Raw genomic sequence first — 25,995 nt, 5'->3', positions numbered from 1 at the left:
AGTGTCTTGGCAGATAGGGTTTCTTCCTCCACAGCACAGTGTTTTTCCAACTGCAGAGTTATAGCTGCTTCGTGTGCCATGACGCATGGCTAGGTGTCAAGATACTTTTATAGGGAAAAGGAACTCAAGACTTCTAAAACATGCAACTTTCAGGGAAGAAAAGTGCCAGTTTTCCAAGAGAGTTTTAAATACAGGGCATTCATGGGTTTGGGCTTCCTTCAGATGGGCAGATCTCCTCAAAGATGGCATTATAAAAAGAGAACATGCATGTCACTCATTTGTTAGCTGAGTCCCGAAAAGGTGTAGCTGTCTTGAAGGACCAGGTGCTGGAGACACAGGGATGAGAGTCACCCTCGGGCCTTTAAAGAGCTCCATTTTACTAAGGAGTCAGAGACACGAACAAGAATTCGTAGTCCAGGTGGCAGAAAGAGGGGCCGGTGAACTTTGCTGAGGTGGCTGGGGGGCATATGCCTGGTGTCCAGAGAAGGCCTCCTAAGAGGGGAGAGGCCTCAGGGGAATCTTGAGGAACAGAGGGAGTTTGCCCGGTCTGATAAGAGTGTGGGAGGTTTTGCAGGCAGAAGAAAAGCCAATGCAAAGGCATGAAATTGGGAAGCAGCAAGGCGTGTTTGGAGAACGAATCCTAACTCAGAGAGGCTGGAGTTGCCCGTAGGATGTGAGAAGGAGAAAGGTAGGCATGGAACTAGGCCAGGAAGCCTAGGGCCAACTTTGGGGGGCCTTTGCCAGCCATGTGGGTCCTTCAGGACTCTGCTCCCCTCGCTCGAGGAGCCTTCTCTAATCAGCGCTGTTCTTCATCTCCTCTCCCCGCGTTAGCCTTCTTCTTGACACTCAGCAGCCGACCTGTTGCAGGTCATTGTGTTTGTGGCCTGTGTCCTGTGTCCTGTTAGGATGGAGGCCACGACAGCACAGACCTTCTTCGGGTACCGCTGCATCCCCAGTGCCTCGGGCAGTGTCCCGTGTCAGTGACGTTATAGAGTTTGGACGTCATCCTCTGAGCTTTATCGGGGGAGGGGGTGTCGCATGAGTGTATCTGGGTGTTAGAAAGGGTGGCGTGTATGACACCCAGAGCCAACGGCACGTCGGCCGTCCCACCCCTCTGCCGACCGAGGACGGGCCCAAGCTCTGTCGACCTGGTCGATCGTCAGTAGCTAGTATCAGCGCCATCCTACTGCGGATGCTCCGAAACTGTACCGCGAGTTGTAGGGGAGCTCTGAGCATTCATGTTCCCTACCGTAAAAGTCAGGAGCTGCCCAGGCGTTGCAGTAGATGTCACGACGACGCGACGTTAACACAGCTCCGTGCCGCCAACGGCGTTTCAGTCAGCGACGGGCCGCGTGTACTCCGCAAGCTCATAACGGAGCCGGAAAACTCCTGTCACCTGGTGACAGCGTAGTGCACAATGGATTACTCATGTGAGTGGGGCACTCGTTCTGCTTACGTGCACAGTGTGCCGTGTTGCACGAGGAGGGGCCTCGTGCGGCTCCTGTCGGCCACGTCTGTTGACCGCATCGTTTTCTCTTGTCCTTGGTTCAATGGCGTGCTGTTTCGCACGGCAACAGGCTGTGCAGGCTTGTCGCCCAGGAGCAGGAGGCTGTACCGTACGGCCCAGGTGTGCAGCGGGCTCCGCCATCCAGGTGCGTGTGAGCGCACTCTGCGATGTTCACGCGGTGAGGAAATCGCCTCACGACGCGTTTCTCGAAGGACGTCTCTCTGCTGTCCAGGGGTGCGTGGCGGTCACCATTTTCTTCGGTCGTTGATAGCTCAGTGATAGGAAGATTTGAGAAATCTGAATGAGTTATCCTTCTTTGAAGTGCATTGCATGCTTTGATACAAAACGGGTTCTTTGTGTAAAAATCGGTTTTAATAGGCTTCGAGACAGCTGACCTCCTCGCAGTGTGTGTCTCGCGGTCGGGTTGTCTGCAAAATTAAAAAAGATAAGAAAGTGGACATTCTGCAGTTTTTCTGAGAGCTGATATGATGTATTCTGTTTACAGGTTTGACGAAGGTATGAACTGTTCCACATACACAGAATGTCCTGATAACTGAAGTTTATCACTTTAACACCTAGATGTTTTTTTATTTTTCTTTCAGTTTTATATAGAAATCTTTCTAAAAGAAACTACTTGTGTTCATGAACAAAGTGCATTCAATGGTCCATGAATTTTGCGTAATTATTGAAGTGTGTGATTATCAAAACGATAATGTATTGACACTTGTAACTGCCTTGGCCAGTGACCCCAGAATGCCATCTTTTCGAAGTTGCCCCTGGTTTTTAGGTAGCAGATGCTTCTACCAGCATACCCTCGTGTGCTTTTGTTGAATTTACGCAGCTTCTCTCCTTGAAGGCTGGGAACCATAATAACAACCATAATAACTTAATTTACTTTCTAGATAGAGAGTAAATAGACTTTGGGTGAGTCTCTAATGAGACATCCTGTATAAGTTGTATGAATGAACTTTATCGCATAGGCTTATTTTATCCCATATGTTAACATTTCAAAGAAAGAGGACTCATTTTATAATTTGCAAATCTTTCTAATATTAAACTGTTGATATCTGGAAAAAAAAAGGTTATGATATCATTATTTCTATTTGCGATGCTGCTGGGTTTGCAAAGTGAAAAAAAAATCCTCAGGCCTGTTATACTGTTTGTTTAGATGGCTTTTGGTTTACCTTTGGGTTCTAAGGTGTGTGAGGTGAGGTTGCTGGAGGTTTTAGCGTACTAAAAATTGTTTTTCATCATCTTTGACAATGATTATTGGGTGCCTGCCACATGTAAGTCACTGAGTAACAGGGGGACATGACTTCGTTCTGAAAATTCAAATTCTCATTTGAAAGAGATGGAGGAGAAAGGACTTCGGTACTGGGAATGTGTCAGAGAATGCGGTAGCGTGGGCCGGCCCATGTGCCAGTGGCCCCGCCGGAGTCCTTCTCTCTCCGGAAGGCTGACCTTTGACCAAAGGGACAGCTTTCAGGTACCTCAGATGGAGCTGAGGGAAGGTGCGGTCAGCCCTGTTTGTCAGAGGTGTGGCACGTGGCGGCCAGATCAGCATACCTAAGTTGAAGCTTGTCTGTACTTGCCAGGCCGGTGGGGTGACAGCAAGGTCTATGGGAGTTGGGACAGGCGACCACTTCCAGCTGGGGAGGGGTCAGTTCATGAAGCAGGAAGGATTATGTTGGCTCCTGACTGAGGAGGGCGACTGCTTTGTCGGAGGAGGCGAAGGAGGGCCGGCCAGGAGGAGAATAACGCCCGGATGGGGAACGTGGCAAAGGGCCAGGCGTGTGTTGTAACTCTGATCTGTTCTTTCAGGAGAGCTTGTTCATTCTCCCGCTTCTCTGTCTGCGCCTCCCTGTGGGAAGACAATGGGTTCTGGAGTTGGATGAACTTGGATCTCAAAACCAGTTCTCCCACTTTCCAAGAGAGTGTCATCTTCAGCAATTTTCTTAGTCCCTCTTACATCAACTCCCTCGTAAAAGGCAGGGAGAGAATAAGACTGATCTTGTGGACTCTTCAGAAAAATGAGACTTGTATTTGACCATGTACTTTTTAAATCTGGCATATGCTCAGCGAATGGTAATTTCCTTGGGCCAGCCCTTGGCTAGGGCCCCTGTCTGGAGCCTCCCCGTGCCCACGGGCCGTGCCCACTTACTGACTCACTTAAAGGTACAGTCAGCTCAGCAGGTGCAGGAGGAAACACATTACCTCACCTCCTGCCTACACTTCTCTCCCATTTCAGATATATCCATTCATCCTTTTATGTCTGGTTGGAGTTTGAATTCTCACAGCTCACATAGTTCAAACCCTCGCTGTTGTCCTTGATTAATTTTTAACTTTCAGGGGACATTTCTAGTCTGTCATCTGATCTTTCTCTTGTGATGCCGTAGTCCTCATCTCACTGGCCTCACGCCGTTCACAAGTGGATTGCTCAGAAACGTTTCTTAGAGGATCTGACTTTGTTTAGCCCCCTCCCCCTTACATATTCTTCAGATGCTACCAAACTCCCCTCCCTCCCGTGGTCCTTTGATTTGGCCCTGCCTGTTTCATCTAACCTTGCTGTTCATTAGTTCTGAGAATAACAAAAGGTCGTATGTTTTTATTTGCGCTTACTGTGTACCAGGTATGTTTATGTTAGCCTATTTTTTTTTCTTATAACAGCCCCTTGAGGTACCATTATTCTTGCCATTTAGTGGTGGAGGAAACTGAGGCACAGGGGAACTAAGTGATTGCCCAAGGTCGCATGACTGATCAGTGTTTGAACCCAGGAGACCTGGCGTCAGACCCCAGGCTCTTCAGATCTGCCCTGTCTTCCTGTCTTTCATCCGTCGAAACTCCTGGAGAGCAGAGGCCGTGTCGGTCAGGTCTGCTGACCACACGCCGTGCCCCGTCTTGACGTGCAGTGGGCTCTAACTAAAGGTACGTTCTGCAGAACTTCTTCGCTCGTCTCTGAGTCCTAGTTCATGCCATTCTCTCCCAGCATCATGGCGGGAGGTGGAGGAAGGCATGGATGCTCTTCTACGACCATGCAGGCTGGGCCTCAGATCTCACACACTTGCCGGTGATCTGACCTCGTTCAAGTGGCTTCTCTCAAGCCACAGTTTGACTCCGTAAAATGGGCACAAGAGCGGTGACCCCCTCAGAGAGTTTTTGTGAAGTGCGTGTCCTGAGTCCAGCATGTGGACCATGGTCAGTGAGCATTACCTTTCTGAAGTAGTTGTATTGGACCGCCCTTCCTCCCCTGCTCCCGTCTCTCTCAGCTAACTTTTGTCTATTCTTTTAGGCTTGTCCAATCCATTCCGACTTGTATGTTCTCTATGGCACTTGTATAACATCTTCAGCTCACAAAGAACCAGGTACTTGTTCCTGTTTGACCACTTCTTAGCTGTGTAAGTTTGAGCAGCTCACTAAATATCACAAGTCTCAGTTGTATCACGGTGTGACAAAGGGTTTTTTTTTGCGTGTGTGGATAAAATAAGGAATATGCGACTCTCAGCACCCAGTTAACTTTAGTTGTCTTGCCTTCGACCCTCCCTTGTCATGAAGTCTTCCTCCACTAACGAGCAGACACTCCATAAAAGCTCATCGGTAGACTTAGATATCGGACTTCATTCTGTGGAAGACAGGGAGGCTTCTGTTGTATGGGATGGAGTGGACTGTGGTCCGTTAGCGGGAAACCCATGAAGCTGAAGAGCCCCTGCCCTGTGTCATTTTGCTGTTTTGGAAATGTACTCTTGGCGGCGGTTCTAAACACAGCCAAGTCTTATACTGTATAGCATAGTCTTGGCATCCTTTGAATTAATTCATTCAACAAATACTTCTCAAATACATACTGTGTGCCAAGAACTGTCCTAGCTGTTGAGGGTATGATGATAAACAAAACCAACCTGGTTCTGGTTTTCATGGAGTTTGTCGTGCGGAGGAGACAAACACCAGTCATGCAAGTATTAAATTATAAAGAGAGAGATGTTACGAAGGGAATGCGGAGCTGCCATGAGATTCAGAACACGAGGGATTGAGTGTTGAGAGCCAGGGAGTATTCCCACTGGAGGGGATGTTCGAGCTGAGGGCTGAGGGCCGAGAAGGGGTGCCCAAGTAAAGAAGCAATGGAATACCCTCGAATTTAATACTCACTCTTTTTCTCTTAATAGAAGATGCTATTAATATTTTGTTATTAATAGATGACTACAGATGATAATTAGTCTTCAAATCTGGAGGTGCCCAAATATACCGTCACTGTTTTTATCTAACTTGAATATAAATAGTACGTGCGTTGGGCTGGGTGAGGGAGGCTGGAAGTTTTTGAGCACAATCAGGCATTGTGATTTTTATTATGCTTGGGGCCAGGCTGTCAGTCAAGCCTATCCAGGCACTTTGTCACATTACAGGTCGCGTTGTCTGGGCCTGCCTACCCAAAGACAGGTGCTCTTTATTTTAATTTGTATTCTGTTGTTTTTGTTGAAACTTGAAGAGCCAGGTGCTTGCAGCTTGAGTACAACTGACTTGCTGGATATTTGAACACGAGGAAGGGACACCCCTCAGCCAAGTGTTACAAGCTACCCAAATATGACAGCTGTTTAGGGCATTGTGCGTTAACATCGCCCCCCGCCCCCCGCCCACACACACACACAGTATAATCGTCACTAGAGAACTCTCTCTGAGCTTCTCTTTCCAGAAAGGTATTTCCTGAGATGTTGTACGAGAGTCTTCCAAAGTGAGAAGCCTGTGACAGTGCTGGAGATGATTTCAGATTGTCCAGCTAGGTCAAGGGAAGACTGTAGCTAGCCTTTCTTCAACATCTGTCACTTGCAATTTTCCTTTAAACATGAAGAAGCAGGCCTTGGGAGACAAATTAGATCCAGCTAACTTTGCTTTGTTTTCATTATATTTATGTTTATGATATGTTCTATTTGTGGCAAATGATACTAACTTGTAGCAGTGATTTAAAGATTTTTCAAAATGATTTTAAAAACGAATCGATTTAAAAAAAAATTGATGCTCGGATTTGGCAAAATTATAAAGGTAGTTCTCGAATGACTGAAGTTGGGGAATAATGCCTCGGTAATCTGGATTTTCCCTGTGCTATCTGGCATTTGGTTTTTATTTCTGAGGACCTATGTTAAATTTGGGTGTTAAAATCTGATAACGATAAAATATTACTTCATACCCACTGGCATGGCTCTAATAAAAAAGATGGATAATAGCAATGTTGGTGAAGATATGGAGAAATTGGAACCCTCATAAATTGGTAGTAGGAATGAAAAATGGTATAGTCCCTTTGGGAAAGAGTTTGGCAGTTCCTCAAAAAATTAAACATAGAGTCACCGTATGACTCAACAATTTTACTCATAGGTATGTACTCGAGAGAATTGAAAACATATGTTCACATAAAAACCTGTACACGAGTGCTCATAGCATCATTATTTATAATAGTCAAAAAGTAGAAACAACCCAAGCACCTATCAGCTGATGAATGGATTAAAAATATGGTATATCCACACCATGGGATATCAGCTATAAAAAAGAATGAAGTAGTTACACGTGCTACAACATGGATAAACCTTGAAAACATTATGCTAAGTGAAATAAGCCAGTCACCAAAGGCCACATACTGGATGAATCCACTTACGATGTCCCGAATGGGCAAATCATTGGGATAGAAAGTGGATTGGTGATTGCAGGGGCTGGGCAGACGGGGGATGGAGAGGGGCGGCTAGTGGGTGCGGGCTTTCTTTTGGGGGTGATGGAAATGTTCTCGGAATAGATCCTAGTCACACAACTTTGTGAATACACTAAAAATCACTGAATCGTATGCTTTAAAAGGGTGACTTCTTTGGTCACATGAATGATGTCTTAATAACACCAGGCGGCGTGGAAACATGTGACTTGCCCTAGAAGGCTTTATACGGAGGTGTTATCGTCACTGCCACTGCTCCTCTCTTATTAGGGCTGTGCTTTTCCTAATGGCGTCCATGTGGCCTTTGGAGCCAGCATCTTAACATAGACGGACACGGGTCGGTTCTAACCTGCCGTGCAAAGTATAACTTTATGTTTTTATCTTCACAGTAGTGCTCTATTTATGTGGGTTTTATATATATGTATATGTTTTTATGTATCAATAATAGAATTGTATCAATAATAGAATATATATGTATATATTTTTATGTATCAATAATAGAATTATATGTGTATATATGTGTGTGTGTCTATATGTAACAGAAGAGGTAGGGACTTAAAGGCATTGGATAATAGAGTAGGGACTTGAACGTGGGTCTTTACACTGTACTTTCCACTATAATTTGTAAACAAATCGTCATATATTTCAGAGGTAGTCAGCCAAGGTCAGATTTGCAAAACGGGGTTGAAGAGGAGAAAGTTTACTCGTGTCAGATCAAGCCACTTATTTAAGGATGTATTTTAGTTTATCTTTTCATCGATGCCGCTTTGTAAATAGCGACGCAAGACGTCTTTAGTAGAGTGCTTCGTGATTTACAGAGCAATCTCAGACACGGCCCTTCATGTTATTTTACGTTAAAACCGAGGAAGCTGATGTCTAACAGTAAGTACCTGTCCCTAGACACACAGGAAATTAAGTCAGGCTGGATTTTGGGTCAGGTCGTCTGACTCTGTATCCGCTGTGTTTGCATTCCGACATCACACCCTCTGGCTGTCCTGGAGTGCGTGGGTCCATTCATTCAGCAGTTCCTGCCCGAACGCCTCCGAAGAGCCTGTTCACGGAGCTGGAGATAGGTAGGTGATGAGGTAGACAGGGAGGGACCCTAACTCTTGCGGTGCAGACAGTTTAGAGGGAGGAGACAGACAGGAGGCCATTAACCTAATAAGAAGTTGATTTAAAATAGTGATGCCTGAAAGAGAAAATCAAATGGCAGTGTGGTAGAAGTGGCCGTGACAAGTGCCATCAGCCTCGAGAGAGAAGATAACCCATCAAGAAGGCCTCCTGGGGGCTGACTGGGCTGGAATTTAACAACAGAGCCCAGCGGCTGTTTCTAAACGGGACTCTCATGCAAGCTGCGCTTCAGCTGGCTTCTCTCTGGCTCTCCAGCCAGGATGGAAGGCTGCAGACTGCATTGCCCTGGCTGGAGCAGAGACAGCAAGAGCCAGAACCTCTGGGCCTGAGCAGGGCTGTCTCGCTGGGGGCGGGCCTCGCCTCAGGGCCTCCTTGCCGCTGTGCCGCGTCCCGACTGGGCTGCAGCTCCGTCGAGCTGTCCCACGGCCACGCCGCCCTCACAGCCGTCCCGTATCCCCGTTACGCTGTTCGCCCTGAATAAAGCGTCCGTCTTCACCACACCCCGAACTGGGGATTCCTCTTGGCACTGAATTGTGGTGCCAACGACCGACCATCGGGCGACACATCGATGGACTTTTGTTAGATTGGATGGGCAGGGAGTGCTGCTCTGAGAGGGGACGTTTGGATGGAGGCCTCAGGTACCTGAGAGAGCCAGCCAGGCACAGATCTGCCCGAAGACTTTTCTAGGAAGATGGGCATATGGTGTCGTGTGCGGAGGCCTCGCATCCTGCGATCCTAGAGGGTCGAACTTCGAGACTTGACTTTAAACCAGTGTCCTGGTCTTCTTCTGCATGCATAAGCCCTTTCGTACTTTTCGGCTGTGGGCACGTGTGTGTGTGTGTGTCTGTATCCACCTACACGCACACGTGTGTTATATCATAGACAGTATAAATGAATAATAGATGTGAAAATAAATTTCCAATTACATGCTTGCTTTTCAGTGGGAAAACATCAGTCTAGATGTGTGATTTTCCTAACAGGCATGAGCCTCATGCCAAATTACTTCGAGAGGTTGGTTACCTCTTAGGAATATGACCCATGGTTTTTCGCTTGGGTGACTAAACAGGTGTTTTGACCATAAAAAGAAGATGGCATTTTCGGTCGTTGGCCCTCCTCAGGACCACCTACTGACTGTATTTTTCATGAGCATCCCTGGAGGCATTTGTAAGCTCCTCCCCCTCCCATGCTCGTGAGTGCTGTTCGGCAGTGTCTAGTTGATGCTAAATAAATACCTAGAAGTTGACTCGGATGGAATGAACCCTTTGTTCTGGGGAAAATGTCACTATTTTAGAGCTCCCAAGTGCAAAGCTTTTGTTTTGTTGGGAGTGCCATGCCCCTCCAAGACAAGAACTAGGCAAATGAAAGGATGGAGGTGATTTGAGTCAAATATCTGAGTTTCGGGGTGGTGATGGAGGTGTTTGGTGAGGGTTGGGTAGGAAGTTTCCCTCTGTAAAAAAACAAAACAAAACAAAACAAAATACAAGTGGAGGAGAACAACTTAATATATCTTTCTTCGCTCATCCTTCCTCTCCCTTTCTCCACACGCTTTCTTGCCGGAAGTTCTCTTTTCCTGCCCTGAGGGCAGAGCCCGGGTCCCAGGCTGTGGCAGCACGAACCCTCCAGTTTCACAGCGTTTCCCAGTTTTGCGGCATCCTAGCTCGTGCTCGTGTGTGCTCCTGTAGGGCAGGTGCTTCTTTTGTTTTTGTTTGTGGTAAAATGCAAGTTGGTACATGAGCTTAGTGAACTGAGCTGTTCTCTACGTAGGGAGCAAACCACAGATCGCGATTGTTTCTTTCTTTTTTCTTTTCTTTCTTTTTTTTTTTTTCTGTAGCCTCTGAGTATACAGGTCTGTGGACCTGCACTGACAGGTGCTACCCCTTTTGTCCTTTCGGTGGTATTGTCTCTTTCTGCTTTGCTCTTTTTCTAGGATGCTAATGGCATACGGAAAACTCCTCTTTTTTCTAAATTCGAGTTTTTGGAAAATAACTTTGGACAGTCTAGGCAGAGAGTTTTGTGAAGCCCACAGATATTTAATCCTTTGAAGGCAGCTAATTTTATTGGTGTATCATTACCCTCTGCGGTAACCACTGGCCTAAAGGGCCAGTTTCTAGAGCCACGTTCAAAAGTGAAAAAGCTAGAGAAGAATTCTATCCAAATTTCTTGGGGAAAAAAAAAACAGAATCCATTTCACCTATACTTTAGAATGTTGTGAAGAAACATGGAACCCCAATCCCTGCAGATGGCTTGTTGATAACACGCCACCCGTGTGTCGGCGTTGGGGTGCTCAGTTTCTTGATTTTCTCATTGGACCCATCTAGGTGGGAGAGCTGCTGAGTTGACATGGCCATTAACATTTCTGAGGGCGATGCGATCACAGGCAGTAAACTAAGTCAGCTTAATGACTTGTGCAATTTCCTGTTACCTAAAACTGTGTTTTCCTTAAGATCAGTTAAAGGGATATGAGTGAGCCATGCGCGCTGGAGGATGGAGAGGCAGAGGCTGGAGGTGAAGGGCAGAGACCTCGGCGCCAGCACCCCTGGCGTGAGCCCTGGCCCCGTGTGGCTCTGGGCAAGTCGCCTCCCCTCTGTGTCTCAGCATTTCATCGTCTACTTGGGACTCTTACAGTCCGTGTTCCTGGGGACATTAAGGGGATTTAGGCATTTCTATATTCAGTTTTAGAAAGGTGCCAGTCATGTAGTAAGTGACAGTTAACGGTTTGCTTTTATTCTGTGTATAATTATATATATATTTTTTCCCCAATTCTAGTTTACTCGTCTTAATTTTATATCACAGAAAACTTGATTTCTTCTTATCCACGGTATTCGGTAAGCTTTATCAATACCGTTTTGCATTCAAGACTTTAGAATTTGTTGGAAGCCGTTGGTTTTGCAGGTCCAAGGCTGGAATCCGCCTGTTTTTTCACCAAATACGGCCCTCTTTGTGGTTTTTCACCTGCATTTGCTTCTGTACCGTGGCGGCACTCGGGAGAGGATGCTGGTAGCTGAGACTGTATGGCTCATTCAAGCCTTTGACTTTCTCGAGTGTACTTCGAAAAAGGACAGTCCATACTGCCTGTCCGTGGGAGTGTCTCCACATGTAGAATCTTCTTTGTTTTCTTGTGAGTAGCTCAGAGCTCTCTAGACATCACCTTGTCTGCTCTCCCCGGGGGCTCTGCATCCTGAGTCGATGCCAGCCAAGCCAGCACAGGACCTGTTTTTGTGTTAAGTATGATACAAAAAGCAAGAGTATAATCTTTAAAATTCTGCTCTAACTCTGGGCCTGTACGATCTTATAATGTATAATAACCTCAGAAGTCCTACTTTCTTACATGCTAGTCACTGTGTATAAAAATGCCAAATGCCTGTCCTGTTGATAGGAACTGGCTCTGATCTTCAAGCCCTCGATCTTTCTGCTCACAGGGCTCTGGGTGATGGTGGCGTCTTGCTAATTTGAAGACAGGAAGAAGAAGGTAGTGCCCTAAGATGGCAGAATCATAGAAACATAGCTGGGGACCTCAGCTCCTACTCCTCTTGCATTTCACACTTTGGCGAATAGGTAAAATCATCTGCCTGAGGTCACATAGCTAGAAAGAATTAGAGCCGTAGGCCCACATGCTCTTCTTCCTCCTGCATGAAATAAAGGTGACTATAAGAGGAGAGAACCTGCGAGAGTCATGTCACTGGAGTAGCATAGGACATGGGGCATGTGGTGGCCCCTAGAGCGTAGTTTTCTGGAGAACAAGGAGAAAGCTTTGCTTCGGTCACTCAGAAACGAGAGCCGGCATTCATGATTATGGCAGCCTTGTGGGAATTTTGCGTTGAAACCTAAAAGACTCTTCCCCCGTCACGCTTTCCCCACCGAGGCCGCGAGGGCTGGGACCTTTCTTCCTCATTTCCCATTGTGAATGTCCACAGCTCTTGTCGCAAAGGATTAATGAAAGACAAAGCAGAAGGTGTGAGTTGGATAGGTTCACCGAGAATACTGACGGGTCGCGGGGGTCATACACCCTCCCCGATTTACACCTCTCTGAACTGTCTTCTTCAACCTCACCTAAGTTTTCCTTCTTTGTGCTCTTGTATCCAACCCATATTCGAGTGCCTTCTCTGTGCCATGTCACGCTTGAGGTGTAATGATGCCCAATCCAGACAGGCATGGTCGCGGTCCTGTGTTTTAGAGAGGCACATGCAGGCTAAGGAATGCATACTCACGAGTTTGCTGAGTCCTGTGAAGGAAGCCAACAGGACTCACAGAGAGGAAAGGGGGTGCTGAGGCTCCCTTACCGGAATCAGGCAGAGGCCCCCCTGTGATGTGAGATTTGAGCCGAGACTGAGAAATGAGGAGGAGAGGACATTCTCGAGACAAAACATCATGCAGACAGGCCTTGAGGTGGAAAAGGGCTTGGGGTGTCAAAACACTAGACGTAACCAGTGTCCAGCACAGTTGGGGGACAATGTGGCACCACCTGAGGTTGAGGAGGCAGGCGGGAGCCGGGCAGACGGCACTGGATGCTGCTGGCTGTGGCTTTTATCCAAAGGGCAGGAGGGAGCCAGCAGGGCTTGGAGCAAGGGAGTGACGTTTATACTGCGTGTCCAGAAGGCTTTAATGGACCTTGAAAACGTTTACGTGAAGTTCTTTGACTTTCTTCATGCATTCATTTGTTTTTTTTTTTTCCGCAAACGTTGTGTATCAGCAGTGTTGTAGAAGCTGGGGAGTAAGCAGTAAACCAAAAGAAGCCTCTACTTTCATGGAACTTATATTCTGATATCAATTCCTACGATATTTTTAGGTGGAATAAACGACTATGGCAAGTTCCCACATTTGGAAACCCTTTGTGGGGAAGGTAATTCCGTGGCTGTTGAGATTTTGTTATTTTTTTTTTCTGATTTACTCCATTCCAGAGGGTGCTACCTAAGCACTTGGGAATTTCTGTGTTTCTAGTTTTATTCTGAAATGGAGGACCCGAATGAATTACATTTCTTTTATTTCACAAAATATGTAGAGTATTTTGTGCTTGATAGGGTTCTAAGCTCTTTATAACTATTAACATTTAATTTTCATTACAAATCTATGCAGTAGGTCGTATTATTCTCTCTCTCTTTTTTTTTTTTTTCAAATGAGGCCGCTGACTCGCCCCACGTACCCAGTTAGCAAGAATTCAGATGGGATTGGAGCTCCGTCTTTCGGCCATTCCTCTGTCACGTTCTGATTTAAATGCTAACAGTTTTTAAAAACAATCGCAAAACATTTCTTCTTACCCTTTCTGCGTTTTGGATTTCTTTGAACGTTTAGCGTTATTTGCAGCCAGATTTCGTGACAGGGGAGGTATCAGGGGCACTCTTCCTCCAACCCTCATTCTGCGGCAACCCCCTCGCCTGTTTATTTCTGGATCTTTCCACGTTGAATTATGCGCACAACTTAATTTGTGTAAATGGGATGTGTTTAACCTAATTTTGTTTAATTATGTCTCCGTCCTGCTAGACTTTCTGTAAGTTTCCTTTGAAGCCAAGAACTGGCAATTAGGCACATTTGACAAATAGGTAAAAACTATTTGGTTTATTGCAAATTCTAAAACCAGTTTACTTGAAATGGGGGATTTCCCCCTTTTATTGTAGGACTGCTTAATAATTTGATTCAGCCGTTTATAAATGTTTAATTGTATTCTGAACAATAGGATAGCTGAACAATAGGCCAACATGTATTAGAATAATAAAATTGGGAACAATACTATTTAAAACTTAGCATATTCAATATACAAGTCCCTTGTGGGCAAGGTCTTTGCAAAGCTACTCTGTATTCTGTTTGTGGGAAGGTAGCAACAGCACGTTTTTGCTTGATAATTCTCCTACCTCTCAGGGATCTTCGGATTATTCGAGGTCAGACCATTTATATTCCCTGAGACTCCTGAAGGATATTCTGGCCTGTTTCTCAGGAAATGGTCTGTATTCTTGTTTTCATTCCCTGATCATTTGCACCCTTGTCCTATCTGGAATCTCCACCATACCTCTCATCTCAGCCTTGTTCTCTGTGTCTCAAATCGTTTTTTTAATGCTCCAAAACTACTTCTGAAATCCTGTGTTTTCCCGTGAAACTTTCCACAGTTAGTTAAAAGGGAAATCTCACCTTATCTTTATTTCCAATTATTATTCAAAGGTGAAGTTTAATGAACATCCATTGTGCGTGGTTTCTTCGCTTTAATTTTTACTGCATGCGCAAACTGAAACGAGTCTGTCCCTTTTATGTTTGTATTTTGAGCAATGAACTTGGTTGGCACAGTGAACACGAATTTCAGTTCAGTCGGTCATTGGGCCTGGTTTATTTTGTTTTAGGAAAGAGTTTATCACACGCGAATGAATACGAAATAAAATGTTATTAGGTTGATGTTGGTTTTCCAGGGCTGTCGCAATAAAGCCCCACAGACTGAGTGGCTGAAACAACGGAACTCCATTTTCTTGCAGTTCTGGAGGCCGGAAGTCTGGGGTCATGGAGTCGGCAGAGCTGGTGTCCTCCCAGGCTGTGGTCCTTGGCTGGTGATGGCCGTCTTCTTCCTATGTCTTACCCTGGTCTTCCCTCTGTTTGTCTCCTCTTCCTAAAAGCACACTAGTCACATTGGATTCAGGTCCACCCATGTGGCCTCATTTTAACTTAATCTCCTCTTTACGGATAATACCTCCAGTGGGTCATGTTCTGAGCTAGTGGGGGTTAGGGTTCGGCATTTGAACCTCGGGGAGGCACATTTCAGCCACAACAAGGTTTAAAAGTAGGCAAGGGGAGAGAACACCGTGAAGGCGGGAGAGCGTAGGACGATTGTTTTTGATTTGGCTTAGAGCTGGCTAAGTGATTTAGGGTACAAGTCACAGTAATCAGCCTTCCGTCCATAACGTTCTCAATGTTTTGGACTCAGTGAGATCTGAAGTACCTTCTAAATACCTCTAAGATTCCTCGACTGTATTTTAATGATTTTTGTAATTAGACCTTACTGCTTACTTAGGGAGATGCATGGAGAGGAATTTTTATGATCCTGTGTTTGCCAGGTAGAATGCAGAAGAGCAGGGCGTGTGTCATGCAGACCTAGATTTGAATTCAGTCTCTTCTTCTGTATCGAGCTGAAGAAAAGGGCTATAAAAATCCTTCTCTTGGCATCTTACAAGCTCCGTCACTGTAGGAAGGTTATGGAGTCCTAATTTAGTCGTCTATGAAGTAGCAATAGAAGTGTTCGGAGACTTTCCTTAGCCCATTGTCACTGTTTTCTGCTGTGGATGGATACCACCCTTCTATAGATACCCAGGTTGGCTCCAGGTGCTGAGAACTAGCCTCTGGTCACCCCAGCCCAGGCGGGGCATTGCCATCAATACCTGCTGATTCGTATGGCCTCCACTGCCCTCTTGACTCATATACCGCAGAAGCCACTTGCGGCTCAAGGCCGTCAAAGTGGAGCTGGGTTTATATTAATGTCCTTGACCTCCCTTGCTGTGTGACAGAGCCCTTCTGCTAGACAGATGTCACTTCAGGGAAGATGGATTGTTTCCAATTCATCTGGTTACCATAAAATTATTTCTTACCTCCTCTTCCTATAGTTGATAGTCCCAAATATTTATCAGGAAATTGCTCCTCTTCCTATATCTTACCAGGAGGCAAATGGGGAAAGTTTGTGGGGGTAGAAATATTATTTAGCCTAGCACATCAGACTTTAAGATTCATAGGCTTTAGTATTGCCAGGAGTAAGCGCGAGACCTGTGTCTACTTTTCCTAGTCTAGAGAGTATGCACATAGCAGAGCTTTTATGAGAGGTAAATGAAATACGTGTGTGTGTGTGTGTGTTTGAGGTGAGGAGACACCATTATGCCTTCTACACATGCTGTTTTAGTTAAATTGAGTTTACGACCTTTGTGTTGAAATTGAATTCATATAAATCTATTAGTTTAAAACACTAAGGTGGCTTTTATTATTAGGCTTTAATACTCTCGTTGATTAAAATAAAATTTTATTCCAACAAAACCATTAAAACGAGTTGACCAGAGAGTTCTCCATGTAGAGATAAAGATTTCCAAGTTCTAGTTGCCCATCCTATTTTAATCATTTAATAAGAACATCAAAATACAACACTACTGGCAGTAATATCTGGGCTGGAAAAATTCCTGTAAGCTGACTCATTTAACATTGCTTTTCTCTGGTACCGCTGCTGGTACCTTCTCCTTTGGATTCTGTCTTCATCAGACGTTTTTCCTTTGCAGGGACAGACATGTATGATATTGTTGGGCCATTTTTTTCTCTCTCTCTTAAGTGGATTTATTTCCAGAAAACTGATCGGAAAAATGAGAGTCCCCAAAATTGTGTCCTTATGACTTCTAGTTGGAAAGAAGAGCCTCTGTCTTTCTCTGTCCATAAATCAAACATCAAGAAGATTTTAATTGGTTCTGCTTGAGTCACATGGTCATCCCAGAACCTAACACTGGCTGGTTGATAAAATATTGTGGCCAACCACTGTGACAGAGCATCTTGATTGGCAGGCCCGCTGGGATCACGTGGGCTGGGAGAGGGTTGGTGTCCCAAAGGAAAAGTTGCTTAGCAAACAGCCCAACATATGTCTAGTACAGATAACTAGCATTTTGAAGCAAGAGGGGTTGAGTGTATTCTTTTAGTTGAATGGGAATGGGAAGGTAACTCCCAAAATTGTGCTGCACATTTAAAATCTATTTGAGGATACACTGGAAAGGTGTCCATCAGGTAGCATACACATTATACAGACATTCGAATAATGGAGCATAAGTGGCAATTTCTTAGATTGACTTAAATGTGGGCCGTTTCTTGAGTCAAGAAACAGAATGACAATAATGGCCTTCTTTGCTTTTTTTGGTAGGGCTGGATGATTGCCTGCAGCAGTACGTCCACAAGTTTGAACGGGAGAAAATAAATGGAGAGCAGCTGCTGCAGATTTCGCATCAGGACCTCGAGGAGCTCGGTGTCACACGAATTGGACACCAGGAACTTGTGTTGGAGGCTGTCGACCTTCTCTGTGCACTGGTTAGTTCAGGAGAAGGGGTTCTGTACTGTGATGTCGTTCTTTAGAACCTTATTCTTTTAAATCTTCACCGTTTGCTTGCAGTTTAGCATATCATCTTTTTCTTAATGGCCCGTTGTAATGAGCTGAAGATAATATAAGTAAGGAAGAAAATAAATACTAGATTAAGATTTGGCAAAGCGCGGCCTATGATTAAATCTGGCCCGCTGTTTTTATAAATAAAGTTTTATTGGGACACAGCCATGCCTGTTCATTTAATGTGTTGTCTGTGGCTGCTTTTATGCCATAGTGGCAGAATTGAGTAGTTCTTACTGGGACTGTGTGGTTCCCCAAAGCCTAAAATGCTTACAAGCTTGTCCTTTACTGTGAAAGTTTGTCTCTTATGGAAAAAGTCTGTATTAGTCTTATTTTTTTATCTTTTATAAAGAATAAAAGGGTGGAGATACTCCCAAATGAAATATCCTCTAAGTTGAAATGGCAAATGGGTTCTGCTTTTTATGTCCATTTTTTGTTACTATAGAAAGCATATTTACGTTTCACTGGTATTTGTGATATTTAAATCGCTGATTCTTGTACTTGAAATAATCAGCCTATGAAACGATAACTAGATGGGAAAAAATGTGAACTTGGTGCCATTTCACAGATGACTGACCTTTGGCTTGACCATGACTGAGTCACCTCCTGCCAAGTTCTGACTCGCGTATTGCACCTGTGGCTGTGGGGGTAGCTTTTTCAGGTGTGGGCTAAACATACTTGTAAGGGCATTGTGTTTATGACCCGGCTGGCAGAGGGTGGGCTCCATGCCTGTCCGTCATGGTACCGTGCTAAATATACAGTTTCCTGAACTGTCAGGATTTGGACGGACTGGGCAGCATTCAGGCTGGGTTAGCAATGCCATGCGCATGAGCCGGGTCCGTAGGCTCGTCACTGAGAATGGCGGGGAGGAATGCACTCCTGATTATTTTGCCGTCGCTGGGCTGCGTTCCGTTGATTATACGGCACTTGCTGCATTGTGCATGTTCTTCCGCTTAAAATGGACAGAGCCTTGTCTTCTGCTCCGAGATGCGCCGCTCTTGTTTAGGAACGTAGCGGGGGAATTATTTGCGGTTGACAGCCGCCAGGGAGATGCCGTGGCCAAGCGGTGTGAGCGTCGGCTGGGGAGGCGGGCTTTCTGCGTTCCGATGCTGGCTCTGCTACACGCCTCTCACTCTGACCTCCGGGGAGACGGTGTCTGTTTTCCTCATCTGTACAGTAACATTCCCCTGGATGGGCCATCATGGAAGTGTTTTGTGCTGCCCAGATGTCTAAAAGTCCTGTTTATTATTAGAACATGTGTGTGTTTTTTTAATACAGTGAAAATGTATGAGTTTACTTTTATTATGCTTTCTGGGAACAGTGCTTTTCAGTCTTTTCTGCTCATTAGAATCGCCTCTTTCAACCTTGCGAGGACGCCGAGGACAGGTAAATCACTTCGAACCCCACGGTAGGAGAGGTGGGGAGGAATGGTGGAGAAGAGGCGCGTTGTGTACAGCACGCGGGATAATCAACATTACAGCTGCTCCCTTTGCCTCTCCCCTTCCCCACCTCTTAAAATATTAGACTAAAATGAACAAAGCTGGACAAGCGCCAGAACCTAAAGCTGTGTTTTATCTCCTACGATTTCCTTCTCATTTCCTTTGTAGACAAAGTTTTGACCTCAGACTCGTTCTGGACGTGCTCTGTGCCGTCGGTTGCCAGTGAATGCATCTGACAGGAGGGTCACAGGAGGGTTCTCCGGTGGATGTGCCTTTCCTGCTTGGGGAGCGTTTGAGAGAGTTTTAATAAAGTATCTTTTAGTCTTTGATGTAATCTCCTTTTCACATGTTCATATTGTGATGCGTATATTAGTTATATACTATCTGGTTAATTCGTTTATACCATATAGATCTTCGTATATATAAATTGGTGATTGTGTGTGTGTGTATGTGTGTGTGTGTGGCAATTTTTTGCCTTGAACGATCCATCCCCTGGGCAGTTAATGTGCAGTCACAGTTAGCCCTGGTGTCATAAAAGGGATTTTTATGTAAACTTAGTTTAGTGGATGTTGATTTTATGATGGACAGGAAATGAATAGAATTAGAAAAAAGGACAGGGGTGGGGGCGGGGGCGGGTAGGAAAAAAACAAAACCACTGGAAAGTTTTGGAAAGAAAAAGATCAGATGGAATGATGGACTGGTTAGGAACCTAAAATAGGGAACAGGTATTGGTTAAGATTCCAAAACCAGTGAACAGACAGACCATATAAATCGCTGGCCATGGGTAGAGAGCAAGGAGAGAAATCGCCTCGTGTGAACGCTGTTCTTGGCTGGCCAAGAGGAGAGTGCCTTGTGTTATGGGCAGAACCAGCACCACTTCCCAGGAATGAATTCAGAGCCCAGTTTTTCTCCCTCTATCTCTGGGGCAGAGGGCAGCCAGGGCAGACTCTAGAGTAGTAGGTCTTTCCAGCAGGAGAGCTATCAGCCACGTGTAACGATTTAAATTAAAATGAACTAAAATGAAAAAAAAAAATCAGTTCCTCAGTCACAGTAGCTACTTTTCCAGCACTCTATAGCTACTGTGGCTACTGGCCACGACATTTGGACAGTGCAGATAGAGAACATGTTCGTCACTGTAGAAAGTTCCATGGAATAGCATCGATCTAGAAGGGGAGAGAGTAATAAAGTATAACTGTAACTTATTTCCCTTGCTAAATCCACCAGACCCTAGTTACCTAAAGACCAAGACAGAGAGAGATGTGTTTTTAAGGCTGAAGTAGGCTAAGGAAGGGAACAAAGTTGCAATCAGTACACCTATTGAGCGGTGCCACCTACATGGGTAATTAAGTGAAAAACCTGTAATGTATCTACCTGCCCACGGTGCCTCTGCACCCCTAAGAGTAGTCATTAAAAACTGTCCTTTTCTTTTCTTTTTTTTTTTTTTTTTTACGGGGAGAAATTATGCAGGAGGAGTAATCTTTGCTAGCAATTTGTCTGTAGCTTGATCTTGCTTCCAAGCTTATTAAATGCCTTTAGGAACACTGAGAAATATATTGCTTAGGTTGTGACTTAATTGACCCCAGTCAATAAGATGGTTTTGATTGGATGTCTCTGACGTTCCTTAATTACACGTCTGAGGTCATGAACAGAGCTAGTGGGACTGGGAAGAGCAGGTAGACGTTGTGTAAGATTTGTCCTCAGGGAAAATGTGAATTATTTAAGGCACCAGAAGAGTGAGAATCTGGGTGTTTCCTCTTCTCCCATCTTGTCTGCTGTTTCTCTACCAGACCAGGAAATGACCCCCGATGGCTGACTTCTAATGAAGTGAGATCTCGGTGGAAAGTTTTCTGTATGCGTGTAGAATTTTGGAGACTCGTTTCATTTCCTACCTAGTTTGTATTTTCTTGATATCTTATCCTAAAGCAATTTCTGAAGGATGCAGGTTTTAGGGAAAAGATTAGTGCAAATAATCAAATCTGGCCTCAGAAATTATTCATTTTCTGTCTTTCATTGTAGGGCACTTAAGTCAATAATCCTTTCCTGATTATGTTTCTGCTGTGGAGGTTCTTTTGAGCTAATATAATCAGTTTCTTGTTCTCTTGATATTGTGGAATGGGATGGAAGGGGAAGGAATTTTCCTTCTTTGCTCCTTGCTTCTTTTAAAAGTTATCCTTTATTAAACTATATCTATTCATCCTTCCAGTCCTATGATTTGTTTTGGAGGGAAATTAAAAAGAATCAGAGCACATTGAGTGGAAATGAAAAGAACCAGTTAATAAGAAGCTACACTCCCCCTTTATTTTAATATTAAAAGTGGTAGGTTTGTAGAAGATTGAGGTTTAAAAGTCCTTGTGACATTAACGTGCATTTAATCCTCTTCGAGTTCAAGAAGTAAGTGGGGGATGGTAATGAGTTCCGAGTAATTTATGGTGACGTTGCCTCTCTAGAAAGCTGACTTTCCTGCTTTTAGTTCAGAACTCTTTGATATAAGTTGGCAGGCCGAGGAATTGCCTGAATGAGGGGACAGCTCTCTTTAATCATATGCACGGGTCCTGAAGAACAAGCTGTGTCATGTGGCCCTTTACCCATTCATTTGTGACTCCTCGATTCTCTGAATTGAAAGAAGCCACAACGAAAATCCATCTTTTTATTTTTGTCTTCTCTGCTGAAGGACAATGTCATATTTTTGTCTCCAGAAAACGACTGTGAGAAAAGAATGAAAAATAAATATAAGGTTTAGATGGAACATTACATATAGAATACTCATTTTTATGAGATTCGCAGGTTTTTTTTTTTTTTTAAGCTTACAGAAGATAGTTTTCAGTTAATGAATCTGGAAGTTTTTATATTTATACTTACTTAACTCCCTAAAATATTTCTACCTACATCTTTTAAAAAAAGATTCTTTTATTATACTGGGAAGCAATATAAATGTAAACTTCGAATAAAATCTGTTAAAGTTAGAATTGTTCTCATGAAGGTTAAAGTCTTGTTATTGTTATTATCTGCCATTGTTGACCTTGCCCCTTCTCTCCAAAAAAATAGTTGTCATAAACTCCCCGGTGTATTTAGGCTTTATGTGTCTCGATTTTGAGATGTGACTCACCCGTTCTGGGACGTTAGAGATGGGGACATTCCAGACGAAGGACTGAGGGGCAGGCTGGGGACGAAAGCAGTGCTCAGACCCAAAGCGGGCCTACTGGCCTCTCAGAAGAGTGAGCTCTGCATGGCCAAAGCCAGCTGCAAGACGCTTCTCGCACTTCAGAGGGGATGGAGCAGGTCAGGATAGGGTTTGGGACAGTTAACCGTCCTGCTGACTTGAGCCAGGTCTGGGATCACTGGCCACTTTCCTTTTTTTCTCCTGCAGCGCCCATCCTGCTTTCTGTCTTACCGCTTTGCCTTTCCTTGGGCAGAGGGTAGAGAAGGGGGGACATTCAACACTGCGATCGAAAGCCTGAGCCCTCAATGCAGATCGCCTGGACTAGAATCCTACCCCTGCCACTGACGAGCTGTGTAACTCCGCAGAGTTTAATGTCTCTGTGCCTCAGTGTTTTCACCTGTAAAACGAGTCAGTATTTCGACTTTCATGGGCTGTTCACGTGAGCTAGTTCTTATCTAGCACGTAGCTTGATTCCCGGCATGGAGGACGTGTTCAGTCATGTTGTCCATTTCATTATTCCCAGGTTCTAAACAGGATCACATTCTTGCCTTGGGATGCTGTTAACGCAGTATTTTAATACGCCCCAGAAATAACTTCACTTGCTAAAATGATAAAATGGATGATAATACAGAAATTCATCTCCCACCTCCCTCCAAAGTCATCTCAGATTTATGTGTTGTTTCCTGGGGCTTTTTTCTTTATCTGAAAGGGAGTCTAGGCAACATTGTCACATGAAATTATTATTATTTTTTCAAAGCACCCAAGTTAGTTGAACACTGTTCAAAAAGAACACAGTTTAGAAGCTCCCGAGATGGAAATCACATTCCAGACGAATGGACGTTTCGTTCCGTGCCCGTGAGAGGGTCTCATCCTGTGGAAATTCATCTTTTCAAACGCTTATTTTATTGTCCGCTGTGCTGAGATACAGCAGTGACAGCGTGCATGGCTTCCCGCCCTCACAGGCCTTGCACCTCGGTGAGGAAGACGGCAGCAAACAGGGTGGTTCAGAGAGGTGACAGGTAGGTGACGGGCCGGAGAGTGACCCGAGGAGGTGTTTGCAATGTCTGGAGATATTTTTGGTTGTCACAGCTCCTGCTCTCTAGTAGGTAGAGGCCAGATGAATGTCTTGCCACGTGTGGGCATCCACCCCTCACGACCCAAACAAAGGATCGTTCGGCTTTCAGTGAAAAGTGCCCTGTCAGTTGAGAAACTCTGCTCTAGATGGTGCTGGAAACCTTGAAGAAAAAAGGGGACTTCGGGCTAATCAGGTTGTAAGTGGTAAGAAGGAGCTTTCCACACCAATGTTTGTGGGAGGAGCTTTTGGGGACGAGGCGCTGGCGAGAACAAAGTCCCTGAGGTGAGGTGAGCACTGTGGGTAAATCACGAAGGGTTTCGTGGCCATTGTAGGAGTTATTCCAGTTACGCCGTGGGCTTTGAAGTCATTGTGAGAGTTCGGACATCGTTGATTGTTTTGAATTTTTCCCTTTGGTTGTGTTTCCCACAGAATTACGGCCTTGAAACCGATAACATGAAGAACTTGGTTCTGAAGCTGCGGGCATCTTCCCACAACTTGCAGAATTACATCGGCAGCCGGCGGAAAAGCCCGGCGTACGACGGGAACGCGTCCCGCAAGCCGCCCAACGAGTTCCTGACTTCCGTGGTGGAGCTCATAGGCGCTGCCAAGGCCTTGCTGTCTTGGCTGGACCGGTGGGTTGCCATGTGCTCCTTTGTCCTGTCCAGGGAGGGGGCCCGGGATGCACACAGGCCAGTACTTCGTCTTGGGAAGATGAACCGTTGTCCCTGCCTTGCCCCTCCCCCTGGGCCTCTCCAGGAACTCTGGATCATTGGTAGATTGTAGGGTCTCTCTGGAAATGACCGAAAAGTGACTAGCAGGAACAGATGAACCTCGTCGGAGAGAAGAGCGAAACTGCGCTAGCGCTGAGTTTTTACTGAGGTTAAACATTAATGATTATTTGGTTTTACGACGGTTGTCAGTTGGCTTCTGAAGGCTTGTTAAGTCTCTTGACTCATTTATTTGATATTTTTATTTCGATTTCTTTGTTTTTTTTTTTTATCTAGCACTTCCTCTGTCTCATTTAGATTTCTGGGGTGTGTGTGTGTTAGAGGAAATGGTTATATAACAAATACTTGAACTGATCCTGTCCTGTGGCTATGCTTGTCCTGGTGGCTGCCCCTCCCCCACCCCCTCACACTTTTTTTAAAAGAGAATTTTGTTGCTTTCTAGGGCTCCCTTTACAGGGATCACCGATTTCTCCGTAACGAAGAACAAAATCATCCAACTTTGCTTGGACCTGACCACCACAGTCCAGAAGGTGCGTGTATCATTGTCGCTTCCTAAACTTTTTTCCCTCCCTTTTCCCTTTTTCCTCTTCTTCAGAGGATTTACATGCAGGGAGGAAGCGCCATTTTTTCTCTCCGTTTTTTCCTCACATCAGAATTGGGGAGGAGAAGAAAGGCTTTAAATTAGCTGCATTGCGCAGTTGGCTTCTGAAAAATGACCAACGGCCGTCACCTCAAAGATTATCTTCTTTTGTTTTGAAATAATTGAGCTAATTGTCCTGTATTTTCTCTTAAAATATTGGCACACTTAACTTTTTCAATAGAAATTCTGGAGTAACTAAATTTCATTGTAATGTTTGTTTAGGACAGAAGCTGACAGAAAAATTAGTATCTCATTGCCCCATGTCAGAGGCACCAAGAAACCTGGAGGTTTTCACACTGACAAAGGTTTCTGGTTTGGAAATGACACCTGCCAATCTCATTCACAGCTCATTGGCCAGACCCAAGTATCTTAGTAAGGGCCAGGAAAACTGATATTAGTCTGTAACATAACTAGTTTCTGTGACCCGAACTTTTAAAAAATTTCATATAAGACCATCAGCAATTAAGATCACTTAACATATTACCTGGCACCTAGGAAACACCTGTGAAATATTTTTGAATCGAACCGAGGCTGTGAAACGTCATGCCCGCTTGGTTCTAAAATTCTGCGACCCCAATACTTGTTTCCACTGCTGATTTGGCAACAAGTACAGAAAGTCTTTCCCTCAGTCCTGACTCGGCCATGTCGTAGCTGTGGTTCTGGAAGGCCGTGCGATTTCTGCGTGTGCCCGGAGCACGCGGAGTGAAGTGTGGCCTCGCGTGCGGCAGCCGTTTCAGGTCCAGTCCCGAGGAGCAGCCGTCGAACCTCAGGGACACGGGACTTCCCGCGCTTCCGAGGCCAAGTTCCTAGAAAGGAGCTCAGAGCCACTAAAGTGGCTCTGAGTTTCCGCTCTTTTTTTTATGATGTGTAAAACTATTTTGACCTAAAAGAGTCTGATACCAGTCCTGACACATTAATCCTATAGCCACCAATCCCTGGCACTTGTGGTGGAAGGCATTTATTTTTCCAAGACCTTGAGCTTTCTTTTTCTTCTCTGCATCCCTCTTCCCACTATAGTCTGCCTCCTATTTTGATGTCTTACAAAAATTTACTTGGGATCGATTGAAATGACGGTGTAAGGGTTAGAGTTAAACGTTGCCATTAGCAGATGGGAAGGTTTTGCTCATTAGGTGCTTCTGTTTTATTTCGAGGGTCCTTGGCCATGTGACTGATTGCGGCTGCCCCGGCTGCGTGTAGTGTAGGGAGAGGAGGAGCAAGTGATGGAGTCAAAGGCAGAGCCGGTAGTATCTGTGTTCACAAGGTGCGTCTGCTTTGCCGAAGCAGGTCGATGCTGGCTCCGTAGGTATCTGGAGTGTTCCTTACACAAATATTTATTTAGCACTTAGTATGTGTCTGCCACTCTCCTAGGCAGTGAGGATACCAGTAAATAGCAGCTAAAAAAAAAAAAATCCCTGACTTCATGGAACTTGGGGGAGAGAGAAAATGAAGAAGATAGATAAGCAAAATGTGTATCAAGTGAAAGTTAGAGGCGTGTTAAGGAGCTAAGGTGCAGGACCCCTTGAGAGTGGAAGCCGGTT

General features: G+C 44.9%; 1 protein-coding gene across 3 annotated transcripts in view; it reads left to right on the top strand.

Moving 5' to 3' along the window:
- Positions 1-25,995, top strand: part of CNKSR3 (CNKSR family member 3) — a 77,077-nt gene that overhangs the window by 26,560 nt on the left and 24,522 nt on the right. For all 3 annotated transcript variants that reach the window (XM_016156321.2, XM_036222899.1, XM_016156319.2), the window contains exons 2-4: positions 17,179-17,342; positions 23,519-23,721; positions 24,260-24,347. In XM_016156321.2, the coding sequence (XP_016011807.1) occupies positions 23,543-23,721; positions 24,260-24,347 (267 nt within the window). In that variant the 5' untranslated portion in view covers positions 17,179-17,342; positions 23,519-23,542. The remainder of the gene's footprint in view (positions 1-17,178; positions 17,343-23,518; positions 23,722-24,259; positions 24,348-25,995) is intronic.

The sequence above is a fragment of the Rousettus aegyptiacus genome, unplaced genomic scaffold, assembly GCF_014176215.1.
Source record: "Rousettus aegyptiacus isolate mRouAeg1 unplaced genomic scaffold, mRouAeg1.p scaffold_m13_p_1, whole genome shotgun sequence".
Taxonomy (NCBI): Eukaryota; Metazoa; Chordata; class Mammalia; order Chiroptera; family Pteropodidae; genus Rousettus; species Rousettus aegyptiacus.
The sequence above is the reverse complement of the archived record's forward strand: the minus strand, read 5'-3'. Positions and strand labels throughout refer to the sequence as shown.